The following is a 20998-nucleotide window of genomic DNA, read 5'->3' as shown; positions in this document are numbered from 1 at the left end:
GACATAATATGGCCATCACAACATCTCATCTGACCAAAGTCCATTGATGATCTACTGAAGCTCCCTCGTAATATGTAGCATTTCCGCGCTCGTTTGACTACTGCCTCGCGCTGAGGTGTAGTGGAGTGTCAGTCTGAATAGTCTCCCATTTGATGTAGTTGTAAAAATGTTTTGCCTTTAAATAAACACAATTCTTGTCAAGAAAAAAGAGACAGTTGTTGGGAATAGGGTGGCTCTGCCCATGCATAAACAGCATTAAATATTTTTAATGCCATTAAACTGGAAAAATTAATTGCCTGATCTTGCCTGAAGTCTTTTGGTTTTGTTTGTCATGTCATCACTTGGTTTTGTTATTGTATAGTACAGTAGTGATATTCTACAGTTTTTAGCTTTTTATTTGCTACCAGGCTTTCTTGCATACAGAGGTTAAACACTACTGTAGCTTTAAGTCATATATTGAAATGACCTCTGTTACGATTTGCTAACCTGTTTGCATGTGAAAACAGCTAGTGCAGCTCGCACTGTGGTTCAGGATGGCATGGGGGTGATTCTCAATACTGTATATAAGTGTTTTATGTAAATGTGGGCGGTCATAAGTTAATGTGCTTATGGTTGTGATGGTAATTCCCGGACAGTTTTTGAATGACCTAATTTTGAAGCTCTGTAAATTATTTCTGTCAACTGGAAAGGGATATTTGCATTGTGAAAGTAAAAGTATGTGTATATAATAAGTGTCAAATCATCTACATTCACTTAACTGTGTTCTGTTAAACACTAACATCTGGGATGATATAAAAGGTCTTTCTTTGATTTTTTTTTTTCAGAACATACCAGAATCCTCATGGCTGACAGAGCTACTATGGACCTTTTTTATACCGTTCACAGTGTACCATGTAAGGTACTACATATTACAATCTCTTCTTTGTCCAGTGGCAGTATTTTAAATGTACAATCCTCTCTTGCTGCTGTCGACAGGCCAGCACTGGTAATATGACAATAATGAAGCTTTTTAGTATTTAATAGCCTCAGGAGTCTTAGGCATGCAGCTTATAAGATTGACAGTTTCAGATTTAGTCCTGAATTTTTGTGCATACTTGCCTGTTGTAAAATATATTAACTTCATTACTATCCCTTTTGAATATTTGGTTAGTAAACACTTTCACACCATTGCAAAAATTTAGTTTTATATAATGTTGACCTTTAAGAATAGATACAAATGTTTAATGACAATGTTTAATGTTGTAAAATTTGAGTGAATAAAGGAAGAACCATTGCAAGAAGCATTGCATCATTCTGAATAGATCTGTACAAAAATGTAAGGTGTAATTGTTTTGAAATGCTTTCAACTAGATGGCTTCCACTACTGTCTAAAGAAGATGGTGAATCCCATCAAGAATTTGCCATCAAAGTACAAGAGGTAAAACACTTTTCCTTCTATCTTTTTGTGTTGCATTCTGTGTCTTTTTTTCTGTCAAATTTCGCATGGTGGCAGTTTGCCATGATGGTTTTTATTTATATTTTTTGCAATGTGCAGTGATTGTAGTCACATTTACAATACAACGATATAGTTAAAAGTGGAAAAGTTTAAAAAAAGTTGAACCTATACACAACAAAGTTTTCCAAACGATTCGCATTTATACATATCCGCAACATGTCCAAAAACATTCTTCTACGTTTGCCAGGCCAGTAGTTGGCGCTGTCACCTTGTTAGTAAACAGTACCTGTAGGGAATTGATCATTATATGTTGTATGTGATAGTGTTGGGCGATATGGTAATTTTTCAAATCGTCAATTCCTCAGCCCGTGAGTTTGACGATACACGATATTATTGTGCATGGGTGGAGCAAGAGAGAGACTCTTTGTTCTTGTCATAGCAGAAGTATTTGGTGTTTTAAACCGCGCAGGTGTGCAAGAGAGAGCCTATGAGATCACCAATAATTGAAAAAATATACTTTCAAACATACTGATAAACTAATGTTAAATATAAAAATACTGTATTTAAAACAGCTAGTTCATATATAGTCGGACGCAACTGTCATATCACGCATCCTGTGACAAATTTGCTAAATTTGTTGAAATGTTCTGCAAAAACAGTCAACGGTGAAAATCAATAGTAGATTTCATTTACTAATTCACTAATATTGGACATAAACGAACATGTTAAATATAAAGTATTCAAAACGGGTAAGTTCATATATTTGGAGTAAGTTGAGTTGAACTGATGCCATCAGTCATACAGCGCTCCGGACCACGCGCCTCATGACGAGTCTGACGCACCGCCACAGAAACAAGAATGAGATGCATTCTAACATAACTGTGGCAATAAACTCAGTTAGTGAGGGCTAGTTTAAAATATTGCACATATATATGCCATTCAGATTACTTGTTAAAGTGCAATGAAACGCCTTATATCAGTAGACGATGTACGTCTGTTTGTGGATGGCGTCGCCCCCTCACCCAAGATGAGTTTTTGTTTTCGATACGTTTTATTTCGTTAAGTAGTAAATTGAAGTTTTCTATAGATATATTTATCATATCTGTGAGGCATGTATTTGCTGAGTTTCGGTTCATTTTCTGAAGCGCTCCTGTTCAAGACCAGATGGCAAAAAGCGCAGCATGTTTGTTTTCTTTGTTTTATAAAAGTACAAAGTTTGTTGATATTGTGAGTGAACAAAAATAAAAGTAGACCCTTTACAGTTATGAATGATGTATTACTCTTACCTTTTATGAGCAAAAATGATGGCGTATCTACTGAAAAAAATGCAAGTGATCACGCTGCTGTCTCCATGTCTTGAAGCGTCTCTGCGCAAACTATTGGATATAGTGCACATTTATCTGAGTCTAACGTTAAAACATTGTTATATGCTTGGACTGTTTTAGTATATCTATAGATTTTGTTTAAGGCAAGTCATGATGATTTTAGAAGGCTAAATTGATCAAACATATATGATCAGCTTACTCAAAAACGATAACTGTGCCGTTTTCAAAAACTTGCACTTTAAAACCCGTTTTCAAAAATATGTCTTCAGTCCCAAAAACGCAGTTTTTGTGTAAACGTACAGGCAAAACAAAAGTTTACCGTTTTTGGCTGAAAACGTGTAAACGGCTCCTTAGTCTGATTAACATGAGCCCCTTTCACATTGCACGTTGGTCCCGGAAAATTGCTGGAGTGCCTTCTGTGTGAACGCAAACATCCCGCGGGATTGGTTCCAGGATCAATCCCGGGTTGGGGACCTAGTAACGTTGCTGTGTTCAGTCCCAGAATAAGCTCTGTGTGAACAAAAGCCAAAACCAAAAAAATGAAAAAATATGTGCAAACTTTAATGAAGTAGGGATCAGGTAGTGCCTATCGTTTGCCAGCTTAAGTGAAACAGAACCCATCACATTGTAATGTCATATGTCATTACGGGATTTGTGTTAAGGTGTGAACACGCATAGATTCCGGAAAATCACTGGCAGTGTGAATGAACCATAACCAATCGCCACGGATAAATATTGGACGAAGCCAAGCTACCATCGTATTGACATTATCATTCAAAATTTATTTTCTTTTTTTTTACGTTGATCAAAAATGCATTAAATTGATAAAATTTAGCTTATTACTTTTTTTTAAACAAAGGCTGTTCTTTTGAACTTTGAACAAAGAATCTTGAAAAAAAAGTGTCCACAAAAAATATTACACACATTCCCTATTACACAATGATAATAAGAAATGTTTCTTGAGCAGCATATTAGAATGATTTTTGAAGAATTATGTGACACTGAAGACTTTTGAATGGTAGTGTTATGTCTGTTAGTCTGATTTTTACAAAAAAAAAGATTTCAGTTGGACTAAATAATTCTTACAAGAATTATTGCATTAGTCCTACTGAAATGTGTCATTTGAAATGCACATAAATGCATTTACCGATCCTCTGCTTATAGCCTGTTCAAAAATCTGTGAGTCATGCTCCTGTAGCAATTAACACTTTCTGATATGTCTTGAAATTGAATGGATTTGAAACCATTTTCCAGTAATGTCATATTTAGTTGAATTACCATTAAGAAGGTTCAAACAAACTATTATCTTATTGTCTGCTGACATGGCTTTTCATCTGCCTAACCTTCAGATCTATATCTTGTCCAGTTCAAAGCTTTGACTTGGTTTGGTTTGTTGTTTGATATAATGTCCATTGTGTCCCTTCATCAGCTGCTGGCCACCGAGCTGGGCGTGATCTCCACACAGATCACTAAAGCAGACAAAGCAGAGCACATCAAAAGGAAAAGACACACGGCCGCTCAGACTGCACATTCAAGTAAGAACGGATTCAATGGTGAGAAAGAAATTATGATGTATATATCCATTAAGTTAGATAACCAAATCTATATAGTAGATGAATTTATTCTTGTAGTGTAACATGAAAATTTTTGTCTTCAGATTTGGGAGCCAGACCTCGCACAGTGGCACAGGGTTTCCTGGGCACAAATGCAGGAGCTGAAGACATACGAATAGCACGTATGGCGCAGCAGGTGAAAGAGGTGCTGCCTGATGTCCCGTTATCGGTCATCACCAGAGACTTGTGTATGTCATCCTCCATGCTTTGAATTAACATGAATTATTATTAGGAGTAAATGACCCAATAATGAAAATTTGCTAAAAATGTACTCCCGATCCAAGACAGGGCTCGAAAAATAAGGACTGCCCGATGAAATATGTTCAGGACAGTTTACAGATTTGTCACTTGCTATTTTTTCATTCACCTATTTTTATGCAAATTTCGGCATATTGCATTAAAAAAACAATGGATGGAAATGCCAAGATGCGAGTAAATTCTAAAATCCTGCATAAAATAACATGTGCGTTCAATTACGCAGTTTTAATTTCTTATCCAAGAAGAAAATATTTGCATATTTGCACACGTGACGTGCAACAAAAGGTATCTTTTCCATGTCAATCAGAGTTTTTTTTCCTAACTAGAGGCGACACATGAAATTTCTAATTTAGAAACAGTTTCTATTTCTGCGACGTCGCAACTAGAACAACAACATACAAACTATAGATAATCTCAGGTGATTACCGTATTTTTCGGACTACAAGTCGCACTGGACTATAAGTCGCATTTATTTAGAACCAAGAACCAAGAGAAAACATTACCGTCTACAGCCACGAGAGTCCGGAAAATATGGTATGTGTTTTATTCTAGGGATGGGCATTTTCCGCAAATATCAAATTCGAATATTTGAGCTCACAAAAAACGAATATTCAAATATTCGTTTATTTAAATTAAGTTTAATGAGACAGACGTTATTTTTCAGCAACATTTATTGTTTCCGTCATTTTGAACAAGCTTACACACAATAAGCTTGAACATTACACATCGTGTTTTGTATCTGAAAACTATGGAATGATATTGCGGACTTTATTCAAAAGGCATTGCAAATTGTATTTGCAATTGCGTTTTCAATTTGTGGACGCATAAAATGTGACATAATCCAAACGCAAATGCAAATCGCGCATTACCGTTTTCATTTTCGATTAAGTGAACGCACAGTGTCTGCCAAATTTAAAATGGAAATGCAAAGTCCGTTTGCAATTGTGTTTCCCATATCTTAGGAGCTATGAGCCTGTCATATTTAAATAGCAATATTAATTACCACATTTCCCTTTTCACTCTCTCTGCACTGTGCATGTAAACTGCCATAACTCAAATGGAATCGCAATACCTTTTGCATTTGAATTTCCAACGTCTACACGGAAACCTGTCAATCAAGTGACAGGGGTGGGGCCGTTTTATTGGGCGTGTTTGCATTGGGAAGTGATGATCGTACTAAAATGTAATATGTTTTTACTAGGGTAAATATGAGTTAACGATAGTGTTTATAATTAAGCCACAGTAGCCACAAATGTACAGTTGTCTTAGACGAATTCTCCTTGATTCAGCAGTTGCACGATGTACAGCTGAGAGTCCTGTCTTGAATCTAGAGATCTGGTACTATTTCAGTGTAGCTTGGTAGCTCAGTGGTTAGTGACTGTCATCTCTCACGGCATACCGTCTTTTAGCGCGTGTTCGAAACCCGGGCAGACATAGACATTCTTTATTTTTTTGTTTATCCTACTAACTTCAGCCGCTGATTTCGGACTTGCATCCTCAGTAGTTCAGACTTTGTGCAGTCGACTCGGGAGTGTGATGTCTGCGAGGACGCAGGTCCGGTAATTCTGCAAACAGCAGCGTACTTGATAACATGTCAGCTCGCCTTGACTACTGCAATTTTCCTCACTGTATGATCGCCCGTTTGGCGGCTGAAGTTAGTAGGATAAACAAAAAAATAAAGAACGTCTGTGTCGGCCCGGGTTTCGAACACGCGCTAAAAGACTGTATGTCGTGAGAGATGATAGTCACTAACCACTGAGCTACCAAGCTACAATGAAGTAGCACCAGATCTCTAGATTCAAGACAGGACTCTCTGCTGTACATCGTGCAGCTGCTGAATCAAGGAGAATTCGTCTAAGACAACTGTACATTTGTGGCTACTGTGGCTTAATTATAAACACTATCGTTAACTCATATTTACCCTAGTAAAAACATATTACATTTTAGTACGATCGTCACTTCCCAATGCAAACACGCCCAATAAAACGGCCCCACCCCTGTCACTTGATTGACAGGTTTCCGTGTAGACGTTGGAAATTCAAATGCAAAAGGTATTGCGATTCCATTTGAGTTTTGGCAGTTTACATGCACAGTGCAGAGAGAGTGAAAAGGCAAATGTGGTAATTAATATTGCTATTTAAATATGCCAGGCTCAAAGCTCCTAAGATATGGGAAACACAATTGCAAACGTACTTTGCATTTCCATTTTAAATTTGGCAGACACTGTGCATTCACTTAATCGAAAATGAAAACGGTAATGCGCGATTTGCATTTGCGTTTGGATTATGTCACATTTTATGCGTCCACAAATTGAAAACGCAATTGCAAATACAATTTGCAATGCCTTTTGAATAAAGTCCGCAATATCATTCCATAGAAAACCTTTAGCAATGCGTGCAAACAAACAAAAGTACAGATTAAAAAAAAAAAAGTGAACAAAGAAAAAACGTAAAGCAGCCTGCAGCAATTAGGCTATTGTAGAACGTAGCCTACACTTAACTTTGAAACTGTCAGCAAATCTTTTTTGCCTTTTTTCTATTATTTTACATGTTCTTGTTAAGAAATACGGGCATGTAAACATGATCGGGGGAAAGTCGGCTCCTTAGTCTGTTAACAATAAGGCCGGTCGCAGAGAAAACGAGCTCTGACGGCACAGACGTTGGCGGGACTCACAAATAACGGTGTGCTAAGCGAATGAGTTTTGTGAAGCGCTTCGTGTTTTCCTTTCACCACTGAATGGGATCCCCATCTGGTGGAAAACATGGCTCCAGCAAGAACTGTTCCCACTCGTCTCGGCTGGACTCTCTATAATCATCGCTGAAGAACTGGCTCAGCCTTTTCCGACGAGTGGGCATTGCATCCTCTTCATCGTTGGTGACAGCGGCTGCATCCGCACCACTCGCATCAAGGAAAATGTTCCGATAATGTTCAAAAAAAAAATTTTTTCTTACTTCTCTCATGTTTTCATTGAGAAACCTGAGATGTTTGTGCCGAGGGTCTAGGGCAGAAGCGAAGAGGAGTTTTCACTGCATTCTCCAAGTTAGCGGTGTTTATTCATTGCTTGAGAGATGCTGCAACAATGTTCTTGAATGCGGTCACTTTCTGTAATTCTCCACGGCATATTTGAAGGACTGTAGAAGACCGCAGTTCTTAGGGGCCGTTCACATACCGCGTCTTTTTCGTGCTCAAGTTCGTTATTTCCAATGTAGGCGCGCGGTATGCGCGCTTATAATGGAAGCGACGCGTGCGCATCAGACGCTCCGTTTTTTTCCAGGCGCGTCCGCACCGCATCGAGTCAAAAACATCTCAACTTTTCAGAATGCCGCAAGCGCACCGTGGGTCATGTGACAAGAACTAAACATTCAGCTCCTTTCCCGTAAAAACAACGTTGAAAGCTCAGCCAAGATAAAGGAACAGCTGATCATAGCTGTATATGGATTGCCATTTTGAAATAAATTTAGTAGCAGAGCTACTGAAAGCGTTTTTTTGTGCTGCAAATCCATTTATCCTTTGCTGAAATTTCTGCGTTTTCATGGAGAGAGCGCGTCATTGTTGATTAGCAACGGCAGAGGCCTCAGGAGCGCTTCTGCCCGAGCGCTTTGGAAAGGAGGAGAAAGCGGCCAGCCTAGCGTTTTCCACGCGTTTTTAGGCGCAATATGTGAACGGCCCCTTATTCATTAATTATTTTTTGCTTGCATACATCTTCAAATATGCTATGGAGAATCACAGAAAGTCTTTTTTTTTTTTTGCGAAATTCGAATTTAATTTTTATTTATCGAATAATTAGAGCAGAACGAATATTCGAATGTTCGACTATCCGTGCACACCCCACTTTTATTCTAAATTAAACATGTCTAATATGAGTTAAAATATAATTTTGCGTGACCTTACAGCCTTACTGAAAGCAACAAAATATGGTTTACCTCAGATCTTGAAAATAAATTAAAGCTAATATGTACGTTAAAACTTAACTCAATGCGAACTGTATTCCGTGACAAAGATTTTATCAGTCACTCAGTATGTACATTTAATGATGTTAAAAAGGTTTAATATTTATGGATTGGATTATAAATGTATCCATTTCGTTGCGAAAGCATGCTTCCAGAGAGAGCCTGCCCACACACGGTTTTAATTGGCTGTGATATTTGATAGATTCTGTCCAAACAGCTTCTAAATACATCACAATAATAAACACAAGTAATCCACAAGGCTACAGTCCATCAGTTAGCATATTGTGAATAGAAAAGCTGCGCCTTTGCAAGAAACAAATTCTTCATTAAGATGTTTTAACTTCAAACCGTCAGACGGCACCCATTCACTACAGAAGATCAATTGGTTAGCAGGTGAATTAATTATAAATTTTTCCCAATCTGTTTTGACAGAGAAACAAACTCATCTTCATCTTCGGTTGCCTGAGGGTGAGCAAATATTCAGCAACATTTTTGGATGAACTATTCCTTTAATTTAGATGTACTTAATTTTCATCAAAAAGCTTATGTGCCATTATACACTTCAGTGGCTTCCACATATGCGTAGGTCACGTGTTTTCTCTACTTCCTGTTGGCCTTCTGTTGCTAGTCGTAGCTCCGTGTAGCTGTTTCTATTATTTTTTTTTCTTCTTCTTTAGAATCTTTATCGTACTATCACTCTCTGTTTTTTAAAGTGATAAAATATAACTTCATTCACACCATATTTCTGATATTATCGATCAATCTATTCAGATTCATTTTGATCATTCACTTTTATTTTATATCCATGAGTGCAGTACACCTGCAAAGCGTTAGCACTCATTAGGTTGTCATTAGCGTTTTCATTCGAACCTATCGCCGTTTTCTTTTCTCCTCTGCTCTCTCTCGCTCCAGTTTTTCACAAGTTCATCAAACAACCGCAGTAAGAATATTTCATCAAGCATGGTGAGTAATGGCTTCTCCTGCTATTGTTATTTGCACCTCTTGCCACATGTACAGTTTATCTATCTCTGTCGCTGATGAGGGATTCACATGTGATAAATGCAGGGAATTAGTTAGGCTGACAGAGAAGATTTCAGAATTAGAGACATGCATCCAAACTTTAATTGAGGACAGTAAGAATGTTAGGGCTCTAGATACGGCTTTGGATGCGTCTAGCTCAGGGGTTCCTGTACATTGTTCGGTTCCGGCAACAGAGCCCCTGCAGCAGGGCAACTGGGTGACAGTGAGGCAGCGTAGTCGTGGGTCAAAACACCGCTCTTCTGTTCCGATCAAAACATTAAACAGGTTCTCCCCACTCAGTGATGCACCCATTGAGAAACCTGATGAAAGTGCTCTAGTTATTGGTGATCCTATTGTATGGAACGTGAATATAGAGACACCAGCCACCATAGTCAAATGTTTACCGGGAGCCAGAGAGCCTGACATCTTGGCAAATTTAAAAGTGCTGGCTAATGCTAAACGTAAATACAGTAAGATTGTTATTCATGCCGGCGCTAATGATGTTCGACTTCGCCGGTCAGATATCACTAAAAATAACTTTAAAGAGGTGTGTGAACTTGCAAGCACGATGTCAGACACTGTAATATGCTCTGGTCCCCTCCCTGCTTACCGTGGTGACGAGATGCATAGCAGATTGTCATCACTCAATGGCTGGATGTCTAAGTGGTGCCCACAGAATAACATAGGTTTCATAGACAATTGGACGAGCTTTTGGGGCAGACCTGACCTGTTGAAAAGAGATGGTCTTCATCCCTCCTGGTGTGGCACCACCCTTCTCTCTAGAAATATGGCAAATAGTCTTAGTGTTTATACTTGACTAACTGGGGCCCAGGTCAGGAAGCAGACAGACTGGCTAAACCGACCGTCTGCTAACTGCCTCACGTCACAGAGGTCAGTTAATTCTCAGCACATAGAGACTCTTTCACCTAGATATCACACTATAGAGACTGTGTCTGTTCCCCGAACTAGAAAATACAAAAAACGTCCAAACCAAGTTAAGATTAACAATTGAATTGAGGTTCAACAAATAAAAAACAGATACGGATAAACAAATGATAAAGCTTGGCTTATTGAATATCAGATCGCTTTCTACGGAAACACTTTTTGTAAATAATATGATCACTGATCATAATATAGATGTGCTGTGTTTGACAGAAACCTTGCTAAAACCTGATGATTACATTATTTTAAACGAGTCCACCCCCAAAGATTACTGTTATAAACATGAGCCGCGTCTAAAAGGCAAAGGGGGAGGTGTTGCTACAATTTATGACAACGTTTTCAGGATTTCTCAAAAGGTTTCAAGTATAACTCGTTTGAAGTAATGGTGCTTCATATAACATTATCCAGAGAAACAAATGTTAATGATAAATCCCCTTTTATGTTTGTACTGGCTACTGTATACAGGCCACCAGGGCACCATACAGACTTTATTAAATTTAATATCCATGTTGATAATGAAAAAGATGCATTGGGATCAGCATTTATAGACATTCTGAACTCTATTGGGGTAAGACAACACGTTTCAGGACCTAATCATTGTCGAAATCATGCTCTAGATTTAATACGGTCACATGGAATTGATGTTGATAGTGTTGAAATTATGCAGCCAAGTGATGATATCTCAGATCATTATTTAGTTTTGTGCAAACTTCATATAGCCAAAATTGTAAATTCTACTTCTTGTTACAAGTATGGAAGAACCATCACTTCTACCACAAAAGACTGCTTTTTAAGTTATCTTCCTGATGTATCCAAATTCCTTAGCATATCCAAAACCTCAGAACAACTTGATGATGTAACAGAAACTATGGACTCTCTCTTTTCTAGCACTTTAAATACAGTTGCTCCTTTACGCTTAAGGAAGGTTAAGGAAACCAGTCTGACACCATGGTATAATGAGCATACTCGCACCCTAAAGAGAGCAGCCCGAAAAATGGAGCGCAGCTGGAGGAAAACAGAACTAGAGGTATTTCGTATTGCTTGGCGGGAAAGTAACCTACCCTACAGAAAAGCATTAAAAACTGCTAGATCCGATTACTTTTCTTCTCTTTTAGAAGAAAACAAACATAACCCCAGGTATTTATTCAATACAGTGGCTAAATTAACGAAAAATAAAGCCTCAACAAGTGTTGACATTTCCCAACACCACAGCAGTAATGACTTTATGAACTACTTTACTTCTAAAATCGATACTATTAGAGATAAAATTGCAACCATTCAGCCGTCAGCTACAGTATCGCATCAGACAGTGCACTATAGACCCCCTGAGGAACAGTTCCACTAATTCTCTACTATAGGAGAGGAAGAATTGTATAAACTTGTTAAATCATCTAAACCAACAACATGTATGTTAGACCCTATACCATCTAAGCTCCTTAAAGAGGTGCTTCCAGAAGTCATAGATCCTCTTTTGACTATTATTAATTCCTCATTGTCATTAGGATATGTCCCCAAAACCTTCAAACTGGCTGTTATTAAGCCTCTCATCAAAAAACCTTGACCCCAAAAAACTAGTTATAGACCAATCTCGAATCTCCCTTTTCTGTCCAAGATACTAGAAAAGGTGGTATCCTTACAATTATATTCCTTCTTAGAGAAAAATGGTATATGTGAGGATTTCCAGTCAGGATTTAGACCGTATCATAGTACTGAGACTGCTCTCCTTAGAGTTACAAATGATCTGCTCTTATCATCTGATCGTGGGTGTATCTCTCTATTAGTTTTATTGGATCTTAGTACTGTGTTTGTCACAATTGACCACAACATTCTTTTGCATAGACTTGAACACTTTGTTGGCATTAATGGAAGTGCATTAGCATGGTTTAAATCGTACTTATATGACCGCCATCAGTTTGTAGCAGTGAATGAAGATGTATCATATCGATCACAAGTGCAGTATGGAGTACCTCAAGGCTGAGTACTAGGGCCGCTACTCTTCATGCTTTGTGTTACCCTTGGGAGATATCAGGAAACATGGTGTTAGCTTTCACTGTTATACTGATGATACTCAGCTCTATATTTCTTCGCGGCCCGGTGAAACACACCAATTTGAAAAACGAATGGAATGCATAGTCGATATAAAAAAATTAGATGATGAGTAATTTCTTACTGCTAAATTCTGAAAAAAGAGAGGTGTTAATTATAGGACCTAAAAACTCTGCTTGTAATAACCTAGAACACTGTTCAAGACTTGATGGTTGCTCTGTCAGTTCTTCGTCATCAGTTAGTAACCTAGGTGTGCTATTTGATCGCAATCTTTCCTTAGAAAGCCACGTTTCTAGCATTTGTAAAACTGCATTTTTCCATCTCAAAAATATATCTAAATTATGGCCTATGCTCTCAATGTCAAATGCAGAACTGTTAATCCATGCATATATGACCTCAAGGTTAGATTATTGTAATGCTTTATTGGGTGGTTGTTCTGCACTCTTAGTAAACAAACTACAGCTGAAAAAAGTGAAAGTGAAAGTGAAGTGACATTCAGCCAAGTATGGTGACCCATACTCAGAATTTTTGCTCTGCATTTAACCCATCCGAAATGCACACACACAGAGCAGTGAACACACACACACACTGTGAGCACACACCCGGAGCAGTGGGCAGCCATTTATGCTGCGGCGCCCGGGGAGCAGTTGGGGGTTCGATGCCTTGCTCAAGGGCACCTAAGTCGTGGTATTGAAGGTGGAGAGAGAACTGTACATGCACTCCCCCCACCCACAATTCCTGCCGGCCCGGGACTCGAACTCACAACCTTTCGATTGGGAGTCCGACTCTCTAACCATTAGGCCACGACTTCCCTGTGCTAGTCCAAAAAGCTAGTCCAAAATGCAGCAGCAAGAGTTCTTACTAGAACCAGGAAGTATTACCATATTAGCCCGGTCCTGTCAACACTGTTCTGGCTCCCTATCAAACATCGTATAGATTTTAAAATATTGCTTATTACTTATAAAGCCCTGAATGGTTTAGCACCTCAGTATTTGAATGAGCTCCTTTTACATTATAATCCTCTACGTCCACTACGTTCTCAAAACAAAAGGCAATTTGATAATACCTAGAATATCAAAATCAACTGCGGGCGGCAGATCCTTTTCCTATTTGGCGCCTAAACTCTGGAATAACCTACCTAACATTGTTCGGGAGGCAGACACACTCTTGCAGTTTAAATCTAGATTAAAGACCCATCTCTTTAACCTGGCTTACACATAACATACTAATATGCTTTTAATATCCAAATCCGTTAAAGGATTTTTAGGCTGCATTAATTGGGTAAACCGGAACCGGGAACACTTCCCATAACACCCTATGTACTTGCTACATCATTAGAAGAATGGCATCTACGCTAATATTTGTCTGTTTCTCTCTTATTCCGAGGTCACCGTAGCCACCAGATCCAGTCTGTATCCAGATCAGAGGGTCACTGCAGTCACCCGGATCCAGTACGTATCCAGACCAGATGGTGGATCAGCACCTAGAAAGGACCTCTACTGCCCTGAAAGACAGCGGAGACCAGGACAACTAGAGCCCCAGATACAGATCCCCTGTAAAGACCTTGTCTCAGAGGACCACCAGTACAATACCACAGGAAACAGATGATTCTTCTACACAATCTGACTTTGCTGCAGCCTGGAATTGAACTACTGGTTTCGTCTGGTCAGAGGAGAACTGGCCCCCCAACTGAGCCTGGTTTCTCCCAAGGTTTTTTTCTCCATTCTGTCACCGATGGAGTTTTGGTTCCTTGCCGCTGTCGCCTCTGGCTTGCTTAGTTGGGTTCACTTCATCTACAGCGATATCGTTGACTTGATTGCAAATAAATGCACAGACACTATTTAACTGAACAGAGACAACATCACTGAATTCAATGATGAACTGCCTTTAACTATCATTTTGCATTATTGACACACTGTTTTCCTAATGAATTTTGTTCAGTTGCTTTGACGCAATGTATTTTGTTTAAAGCGCTACATAAATAAAGGTGACTTGACTTGACCTGACTAATCCAAAGCTGGTTCCTTGGGTGTAAGCAATGCAATTTCATCAAGTATGGTTTTGGTTTAAGTAACCCCTTGATATTGTATCTGTACAGTGCAAACCAATTGTGTGGACACAACCATAACCAACCTGCTGGAGAATACTGACCAGTTCACCTCGGAGGTGGCTGTGGGCACACCTTCAGGTCCAGCTAAACAAGCAGCTTCTTCCACTCCGTCTGTAACACCATCCACACCCAATTTGAAGGTACAGTTGACCCTCAAATCAACCATTGAAAAACTGAAAAGCAAATGCAGGAGCAAGACAAACTTTAGTCAAAGTCCCAAAAGTGTCTTGTCCCATATTAATGAAGACCATTTATTACACAAGATCTGCACTATACAGCCGTGTAAAAAAAAATGGCCCTCAGAAAGTCCCTGCTGGCGAGGTAGTACTTTTTCAAAGTTATGGAACTTTCGGGGGCGGGACTTGGGCGCTAAACATGCTGATTGGTTGTTCACACAGCATTGTGATTTCGACCAACATTTATTCGGATCATTTTCAAAATATTACTGTTATTTTGTCATGAAATGTAATTTTAAAAGTATTTCAGGTGAGAATGTAGCTGTTTAAAACTAAAAATCTTTTATTTATAAAGACAGTGCCTATTTAAAAATGTGTTTCGCCGAGCTCGGAGACATGAGCTCCACATGATCAGCGAGAGCTCAGTCCTCATGTATCCGCCGAGAGCAGCCTCACCTCGGCTAGACCTTCTGATATGTTGCCGCTGTCTCTGGTGTCTCTTTAGTGGTTAAACATAAAATATAATTTGTTTTGGGTAAATCTAACAGGTAATCTTTGGCCTGTATTCAATTTATCCATATGTTGAAATTAAAATAAAAAGAGGTAATTTATATAATATTTCATTTCATTCTAATGGCTGTATATATACACATTTCCCTTAACTAAGTACATTTCTGCTGCCATTGTTTAAATGGAAAAACGAAAGGAGGCAGTGATATTTGATATCATAATTAGTCTTATTGTAAATGTACAGTGAGGAAAATTGCAGTAGCCAAGGCGAGCTGACTGATGTTATCAAATACGTTGCAGAATTACTGGATTTGCGTCGTCGCAGACATCACACTCCCGAGTCGAATGCGCAAAGTCTAAACTACCGAGGATGCAAGTCTGAAATCAGCGTACTTTATATTGAGAAAAACGCGCAGACCTACGTCACCAGACTATTTGCATAATGTTCCCGGTACTTTACACCGCGGTGGAAACACAGAAACCAACAGGTCCGGGAGGAAACAAGTTCCTGGTACAAATTTTCTTGGTAATTTCGTTGGAAACGCGGAATACTTCATTGCCCCACAAAGAAACAAGCTCTGTGTTTTGGATTTGGCCTTATCCTGCGTGAACAGCACAATGGCCTCCATCTTGCATAGCCTATATTAGTGAATTTATCTATAAATATTAATCAAAGCCTTTTGTCTGACAGGATATTTATATAAATATGTCTGTGTATTCATCAACAGCCAGCTGCCAGTTCTTTTGGAAGAACACCCATAGACAGACACATGTCTCTACATGAAAGAAAAGAAGCCTTATATGAATATGCAAGAAGGTAATTGTTTTAAAATCCATAACATAATAATTAAAACGTGTTGCATTTTAGACATATCTGAAATGTTTGGCACACAACGGCATTGTGCCTGAAATCAATTCTATGCCAGTATCAACCAAGTTTTTTTGTGTGTGTGTAATAAGGTATGTTGCACTCCAGTTGTATTTTTCTTTTGAGTAATCTTATTCTCTTTCTGTTCACCCCACCCGCAGACGATACATTGAAAAACATGGACTGAAAAAACAGGACGATCTATGACCGTGGACAAAGACACACCCGAGGAGTTGTTTAGGAAAGACTGCTTAACACAAAATCCACATAGACAAAGAAAAAATTATAGAGTTGACCCAGAATGAAACAATATTTGAGTTTACCAAACATGCTGAGAGAAGTCTGGATTTTTTCTTTTCTTGTTTTGTTCCTTTGTAAATCTTCTTGCATGGCAATCATGCATGTCTTTTTATTATTTCTCTCTGCAACAGAAAAAAAAATATTTTGGTAAAAAATTTGTATTAAGAACCAGTGACCACACTTCATATTATTTTTATAAGGTCCTTGGGTAGAGAATAGGGGATCAGAAACATATGACAGTGAGCTAAAACAACTTGGTTCATTATGTTGTCAAGGATACATGTTGATGCAATATCAGCTTTTAAAGATATTAAAAATCATATAGAAATGCAAAGACTACTCTCCTTGTGTCTATTAATGCATCGTATTGATGCCTTTTTTTTAATGAAAATGTGGTCAGGAGAGATTGGTGTACATTTCTAGGCATAAAGACTGGGCATAAAGCTTGTATAATCTTTAACACTTTTTGGAAAGATTGTTTTTCAGGACCCCTTTATACACGACATTAAATGACTGTACTGTTTGTGGTTATCTTTGTTTACACATTTGCTCACGCTTAATAGATAAGCTTTAAACCTATTAGCGATTTTTATTTATTTATTGCTGCCATATAAAATAACTATCTTTACTTTGTCAACGTGGTGAGTGAGGTGCAAATAGTAAGGTTAAACTCAAAATGACATCAGCCCTGATTTCATTCTTTACCAGCAACCACGTTTTGGAAAATAATATCCCTGCAGCCCCTCCTATTTCACAAAAACGTTTGATTTTAGGAGATTAGCGCTTTGAATGTCTAGAGCCGTTATAACCGCGCTTCCTTTCCATCCAATAGCTATAAGGCACTTGTAGTGACGTCAATGCCCGTACGAATCAATCATAACAACGAGCACACAAGAGAGCCAGTGAGAATGCTGGGGAGGGCGTACAGCAACCAATGAGAATGAAGAAAATGTAGGTGATTTCTCCAGACTGAATAAGTAGGAGCACGTCTGATATTACGATCTCATTGTCGAGGGTTTTGAGTGAGAAGGGGCTTGTTTCAGTTACGTTTTGTGTTGTTAAGCAAGCAAATAATCGACAATGAGGGAGATTGTGCATTTACAGGCTGGACAGTGCGGCAACCAGATTGGTGCTAAGGTATGAACCGAACAAATGTATATATTTTAATCGTACTGTATTAAATAACGATTAGGCTTTTGTGGTTAAAAATAACTAATCCGTGGAGTTTAGAGCTGCGATTTTATTTATAGTTTATGCGTTTGGTCTTAAATGTATAGAGCATACACCATCTTGACTTCGATGGTGGTTATCATTTTTAAATTTCACTTTAAAGCTACTCCAGTCCTGAATTAATCTCACACGCAAGTTTTTAAAAATAAGGTCTTTTTTTGAGTTCTCGGTTCAGACGAAAACTGGCTTTTTTTTTTTAAATGACGTATATTTCACGAAAAATCAGGGCGATTTGAATGAAGTAATGGTGAAACAATGCGTTAGTTTTAGGGTGTTGGCCGCGCCTGACCGGTGTAATATCTGATTCGCCAGTGAATCGGTTCTTTTGATTTGGTAGAGCCGAATTGCTCGAGTTTTTGCTCTTCAACAGATGTCACCCCACTTTGGGGAGTGTTGACGCAAGCGAATCGCGAACCATTCAAACGAGTCGATTCGCTTGGAAGAATCACGTGTCGTAATGTGGCCGGTTGTATCTGGTTCAGCTGATGGAAAAGTGCGGGAACGCTAATATGACGAAAATGCCGTTCTGGCCCCATGTAGAGACCTGATTTGAAGGATTCTGTAGCACTGAGCAATAAACGAGACCAATATTCGTGACTCTAGTTTTGCATTGTCTGCGCTGTTTCTTTAAGCTCCTGGGTGATGTAAAATGGCCCCGGTGACTTGGCAAACTCCATTTTACAAGTCCGGAGCTCGACTAACGGGAAGCGCTGGTCATTAAATATTGGATTAGGCTTTTTTTTCTCTCTCATCTGAATATATTTGTCCAAGGTCCAAAAACGTTTTAAATCTTAACTTTCTTGTTCCTACTTTTGAATCCATCTTGTTACAGTTCTGGGAAGTCATTAGTGACGAGCATGGAATTGACCCGACAGGCAGTTACCATGGCGACAGTGACCTTCAGCTGGACAGAATTAATGTTTATTATAATGAAGCATCAGGTGAGCAGAAATACCATGCCTTTTGTAAGGTCACTTCACATGACAACTTGCATATGCACACTTGGTTTGACCTAAAACTCTGTTTTTTGTTTTTAAGGTGGAAAGTATGTTCCACGTGCTGTTCTGGTGGATTTGGAGCCTGGTACAATGGACTCTGTGAGGTCCGGTCCATTTGGTCAGATCTTCAGACCAGATAACTTCGTTTTCGGTAAGAGGTTGTTTTTTTTATTGTTTTTTTTACAAATATGCACCCTAAAGCGGAGTTTGACTGTCAAATGTTTATTGGGACATTCGATTTGGAAAGGATTGATCCTGCACCGGCTCGGAACAAAATTTGAATGGCAGATTGTGACCTGATATGGATCTAGTTTCCTTTTGCACAGATGTAACTAAACTTCCGACCTTTTTTTTTTTTTTTGATGGTAGGCCAGAGTGGTGCTGGGAACAACTGGGCTAAGGGCCATTACACTGAAGGAGCGGAGCTGGTTGACTCCGTTTTGGATGTGGTTCGGAAAGAGGCGGAGAGCTGTGACTGTCTGCAGGGCTTCCAGCTCACTCACTCTTTGGGTGGAGGAACGGGGTCCGGTATGGGCACCCTCCTCATTAGCAAAATCCGTGAGGAGTATCCTGACCGTATCATGAACACCTTCAGCGTGGTGCCCTCTCCTAAAGTCTCAGACACTGTGGTCGAGCCCTACAACGCCACACTGTCTGTCCATCAGTTGGTGGAAAACACAGATGAAACCTACTGCATTGACAACGAAGCCCTTTACGACATCTGCTTCCGCACTCTCAAACTCACAACACCCACATATGGTGACCTCAACCACCTCGTCTCTGCCACCATGAGCGGAGTCACCACCTGCTTGAGGTTCCCCGGCCAGTTGAATGCCGATCTCCGAAAACTGGCGGTGAACATGGTGCCCTTCCCTCGTCTGCACTTCTTCATGCCCGGCTTTGCTCCTCTGACCAGCAGGGGCAGTCAGCAGTACCGCGCACTGACCGTTCCCGAACTCACCCAGCAGATGTTCGACGCCAAGAACATGATGGCCGCCTGCGACCCTCGTCACGGCCGCTACCTGACCGTTGCCGCCGTCTTCCGTGGCCGCATGTCCATGAAGGAGGTGGACGAGCAGATGCTCAACGTTCAGAACAAGAATAGCAGCTACTTCGTTGAATGGATCCCCAACAACGTCAAGACCGCCGTCTGCGACATTCCACCCCGTGGGCTCAAAATGGCCGCCACCTTCATTGGCAACAGCACTGCTATCCAGGAGCTGTTCAAGAGAATCTCCGAGCAGTTCACGGCCATGTTCAGGCGCAAGGCTTTCCTGCATTGGTACACAGGAGAGGGCATGGACGAGATGGAGTTCACGGAGGCTGAGAGCAACATGAACGACCTGGTGTCCGAATACCAACAGTACCAGGACGCCACCGCTGAGGAGGAAGGGGAGTTTGAGGAGGAGGGGGAAGAAGAGCTTGCTTAAATTAACCATTCTGCTTCGTTTTCCATGTCTTTTCCTTTTTCAAGTCCTGTTACATCAGTTTTTTTTCCCTTACTGCATTTCCTGTCACTTACACCTTCAGTTGTACCTTCTCATGTTAATAAAACCAATGTAAGAACCTGACTGGTTTACTAGTGTTTTTCTTTCTATTTTTAAAGGAAGATCTCGAGTTCAAATAGATGAATTTTATAAATCAAAGCTGAGCCTGAAGTTGTATTGTAAGCTTAAAACTTAGGCTAATGATGCTTCTTGGAAATGCAGCCCAGGTACAAACCATTTGTCTTGTAAATTTAAGACTGGTGCCTGATCCTGGAGATCTACCTACCTGCAGAGGTTAGTTCAAACACACCTGTCTGTAGTTATCAAGTGTTCGATCAGATCCTAAGTGATCGGTTTACGTATGTTGAAGCTGAACTTTGCAAGAAGGTAGATCTCCAGGAAAAGGATTAGGCACCCCCATTTAAGATTATGCGACTGGTTAAAATGTACACTTTTTTTTTTTTTTTTTTTAAAGCTATAACTACTTGGTTCTAAACATTCAGAATTTGTCCGTCTGTTAAATGCATACACATTTGATTCTGAAACCATGACTTCTGAGAATTGCTCTCCATTTATCATGTATGACTGCAAAGGAAAGCTTTTCTTAAAAACTAGAACATTTTCAATCTCCGTTCTGTTATCATTATAGAGTTTTCTGTAGCATTTACTAAAGTCATCTGACTTTCATTTGAGGAAAAATGCCCCGAAACTGCAACATTCAAACCTTTTT

The 20998-nt window shown here is 39.5% G+C and overlaps 2 protein-coding genes across 3 annotated transcripts in view; both read left to right on the top strand.

The window, feature by feature from the left end:
- Positions 1-16887, top strand: part of aup1 (AUP1 lipid droplet regulating VLDL assembly factor) — a 28208-nt gene extending 11321 nt beyond the window's left edge. The window contains exons 6-12 of one of the 2 annotated variants that reach the window (XM_059516213.1): positions 825-898; positions 1351-1417; positions 4190-4295; positions 4418-4561; positions 14688-14839; positions 16114-16202; positions 16415-16887. In XM_059516213.1, the coding sequence (XP_059372196.1) occupies positions 825-898; positions 1351-1417; positions 4190-4295; positions 4418-4561; positions 14688-14839; positions 16114-16202; positions 16415-16460 (678 nt within the window). In that variant the 3' untranslated portion in view covers positions 16461-16887. Of the gene's footprint in view, positions 1-824; positions 899-1350; positions 1418-4189; positions 4314-4417; positions 4562-14687; positions 14840-16113; positions 16203-16414 lie in introns of both variants that reach the window. The other variant, XM_059516212.1, reaches the window with a different exon arrangement.
- Positions 16888-17530: 643 nt separating this feature from the next.
- Positions 17531-20352, top strand: tubb4b (tubulin, beta 4B class IVb). Its single transcript, XM_059516211.1, has 4 exons — positions 17531-17690; positions 18616-18724; positions 18822-18932; positions 19151-20352. Exons 1-4 carry the CDS (start codon positions 17634-17636, stop codon positions 20209-20211), a joined length of 1338 nt encoding a protein of 445 aa, XP_059372194.1. The 5' UTR covers positions 17531-17633; the 3' UTR covers positions 20212-20352.
- Positions 20353-20998: the final 646 nt, after the last annotated feature.

The sequence above is a fragment of the Carassius carassius genome, chromosome 29 (assembly GCF_963082965.1).
Source record: "Carassius carassius chromosome 29, fCarCar2.1, whole genome shotgun sequence".
NCBI classification, from domain to species: Eukaryota; Metazoa; Chordata; class Actinopteri; order Cypriniformes; family Cyprinidae; genus Carassius; species Carassius carassius.
Note: the sequence above shows the minus strand (reverse complement) of the source record. Positions and strands in the feature narration are given on the sequence as shown.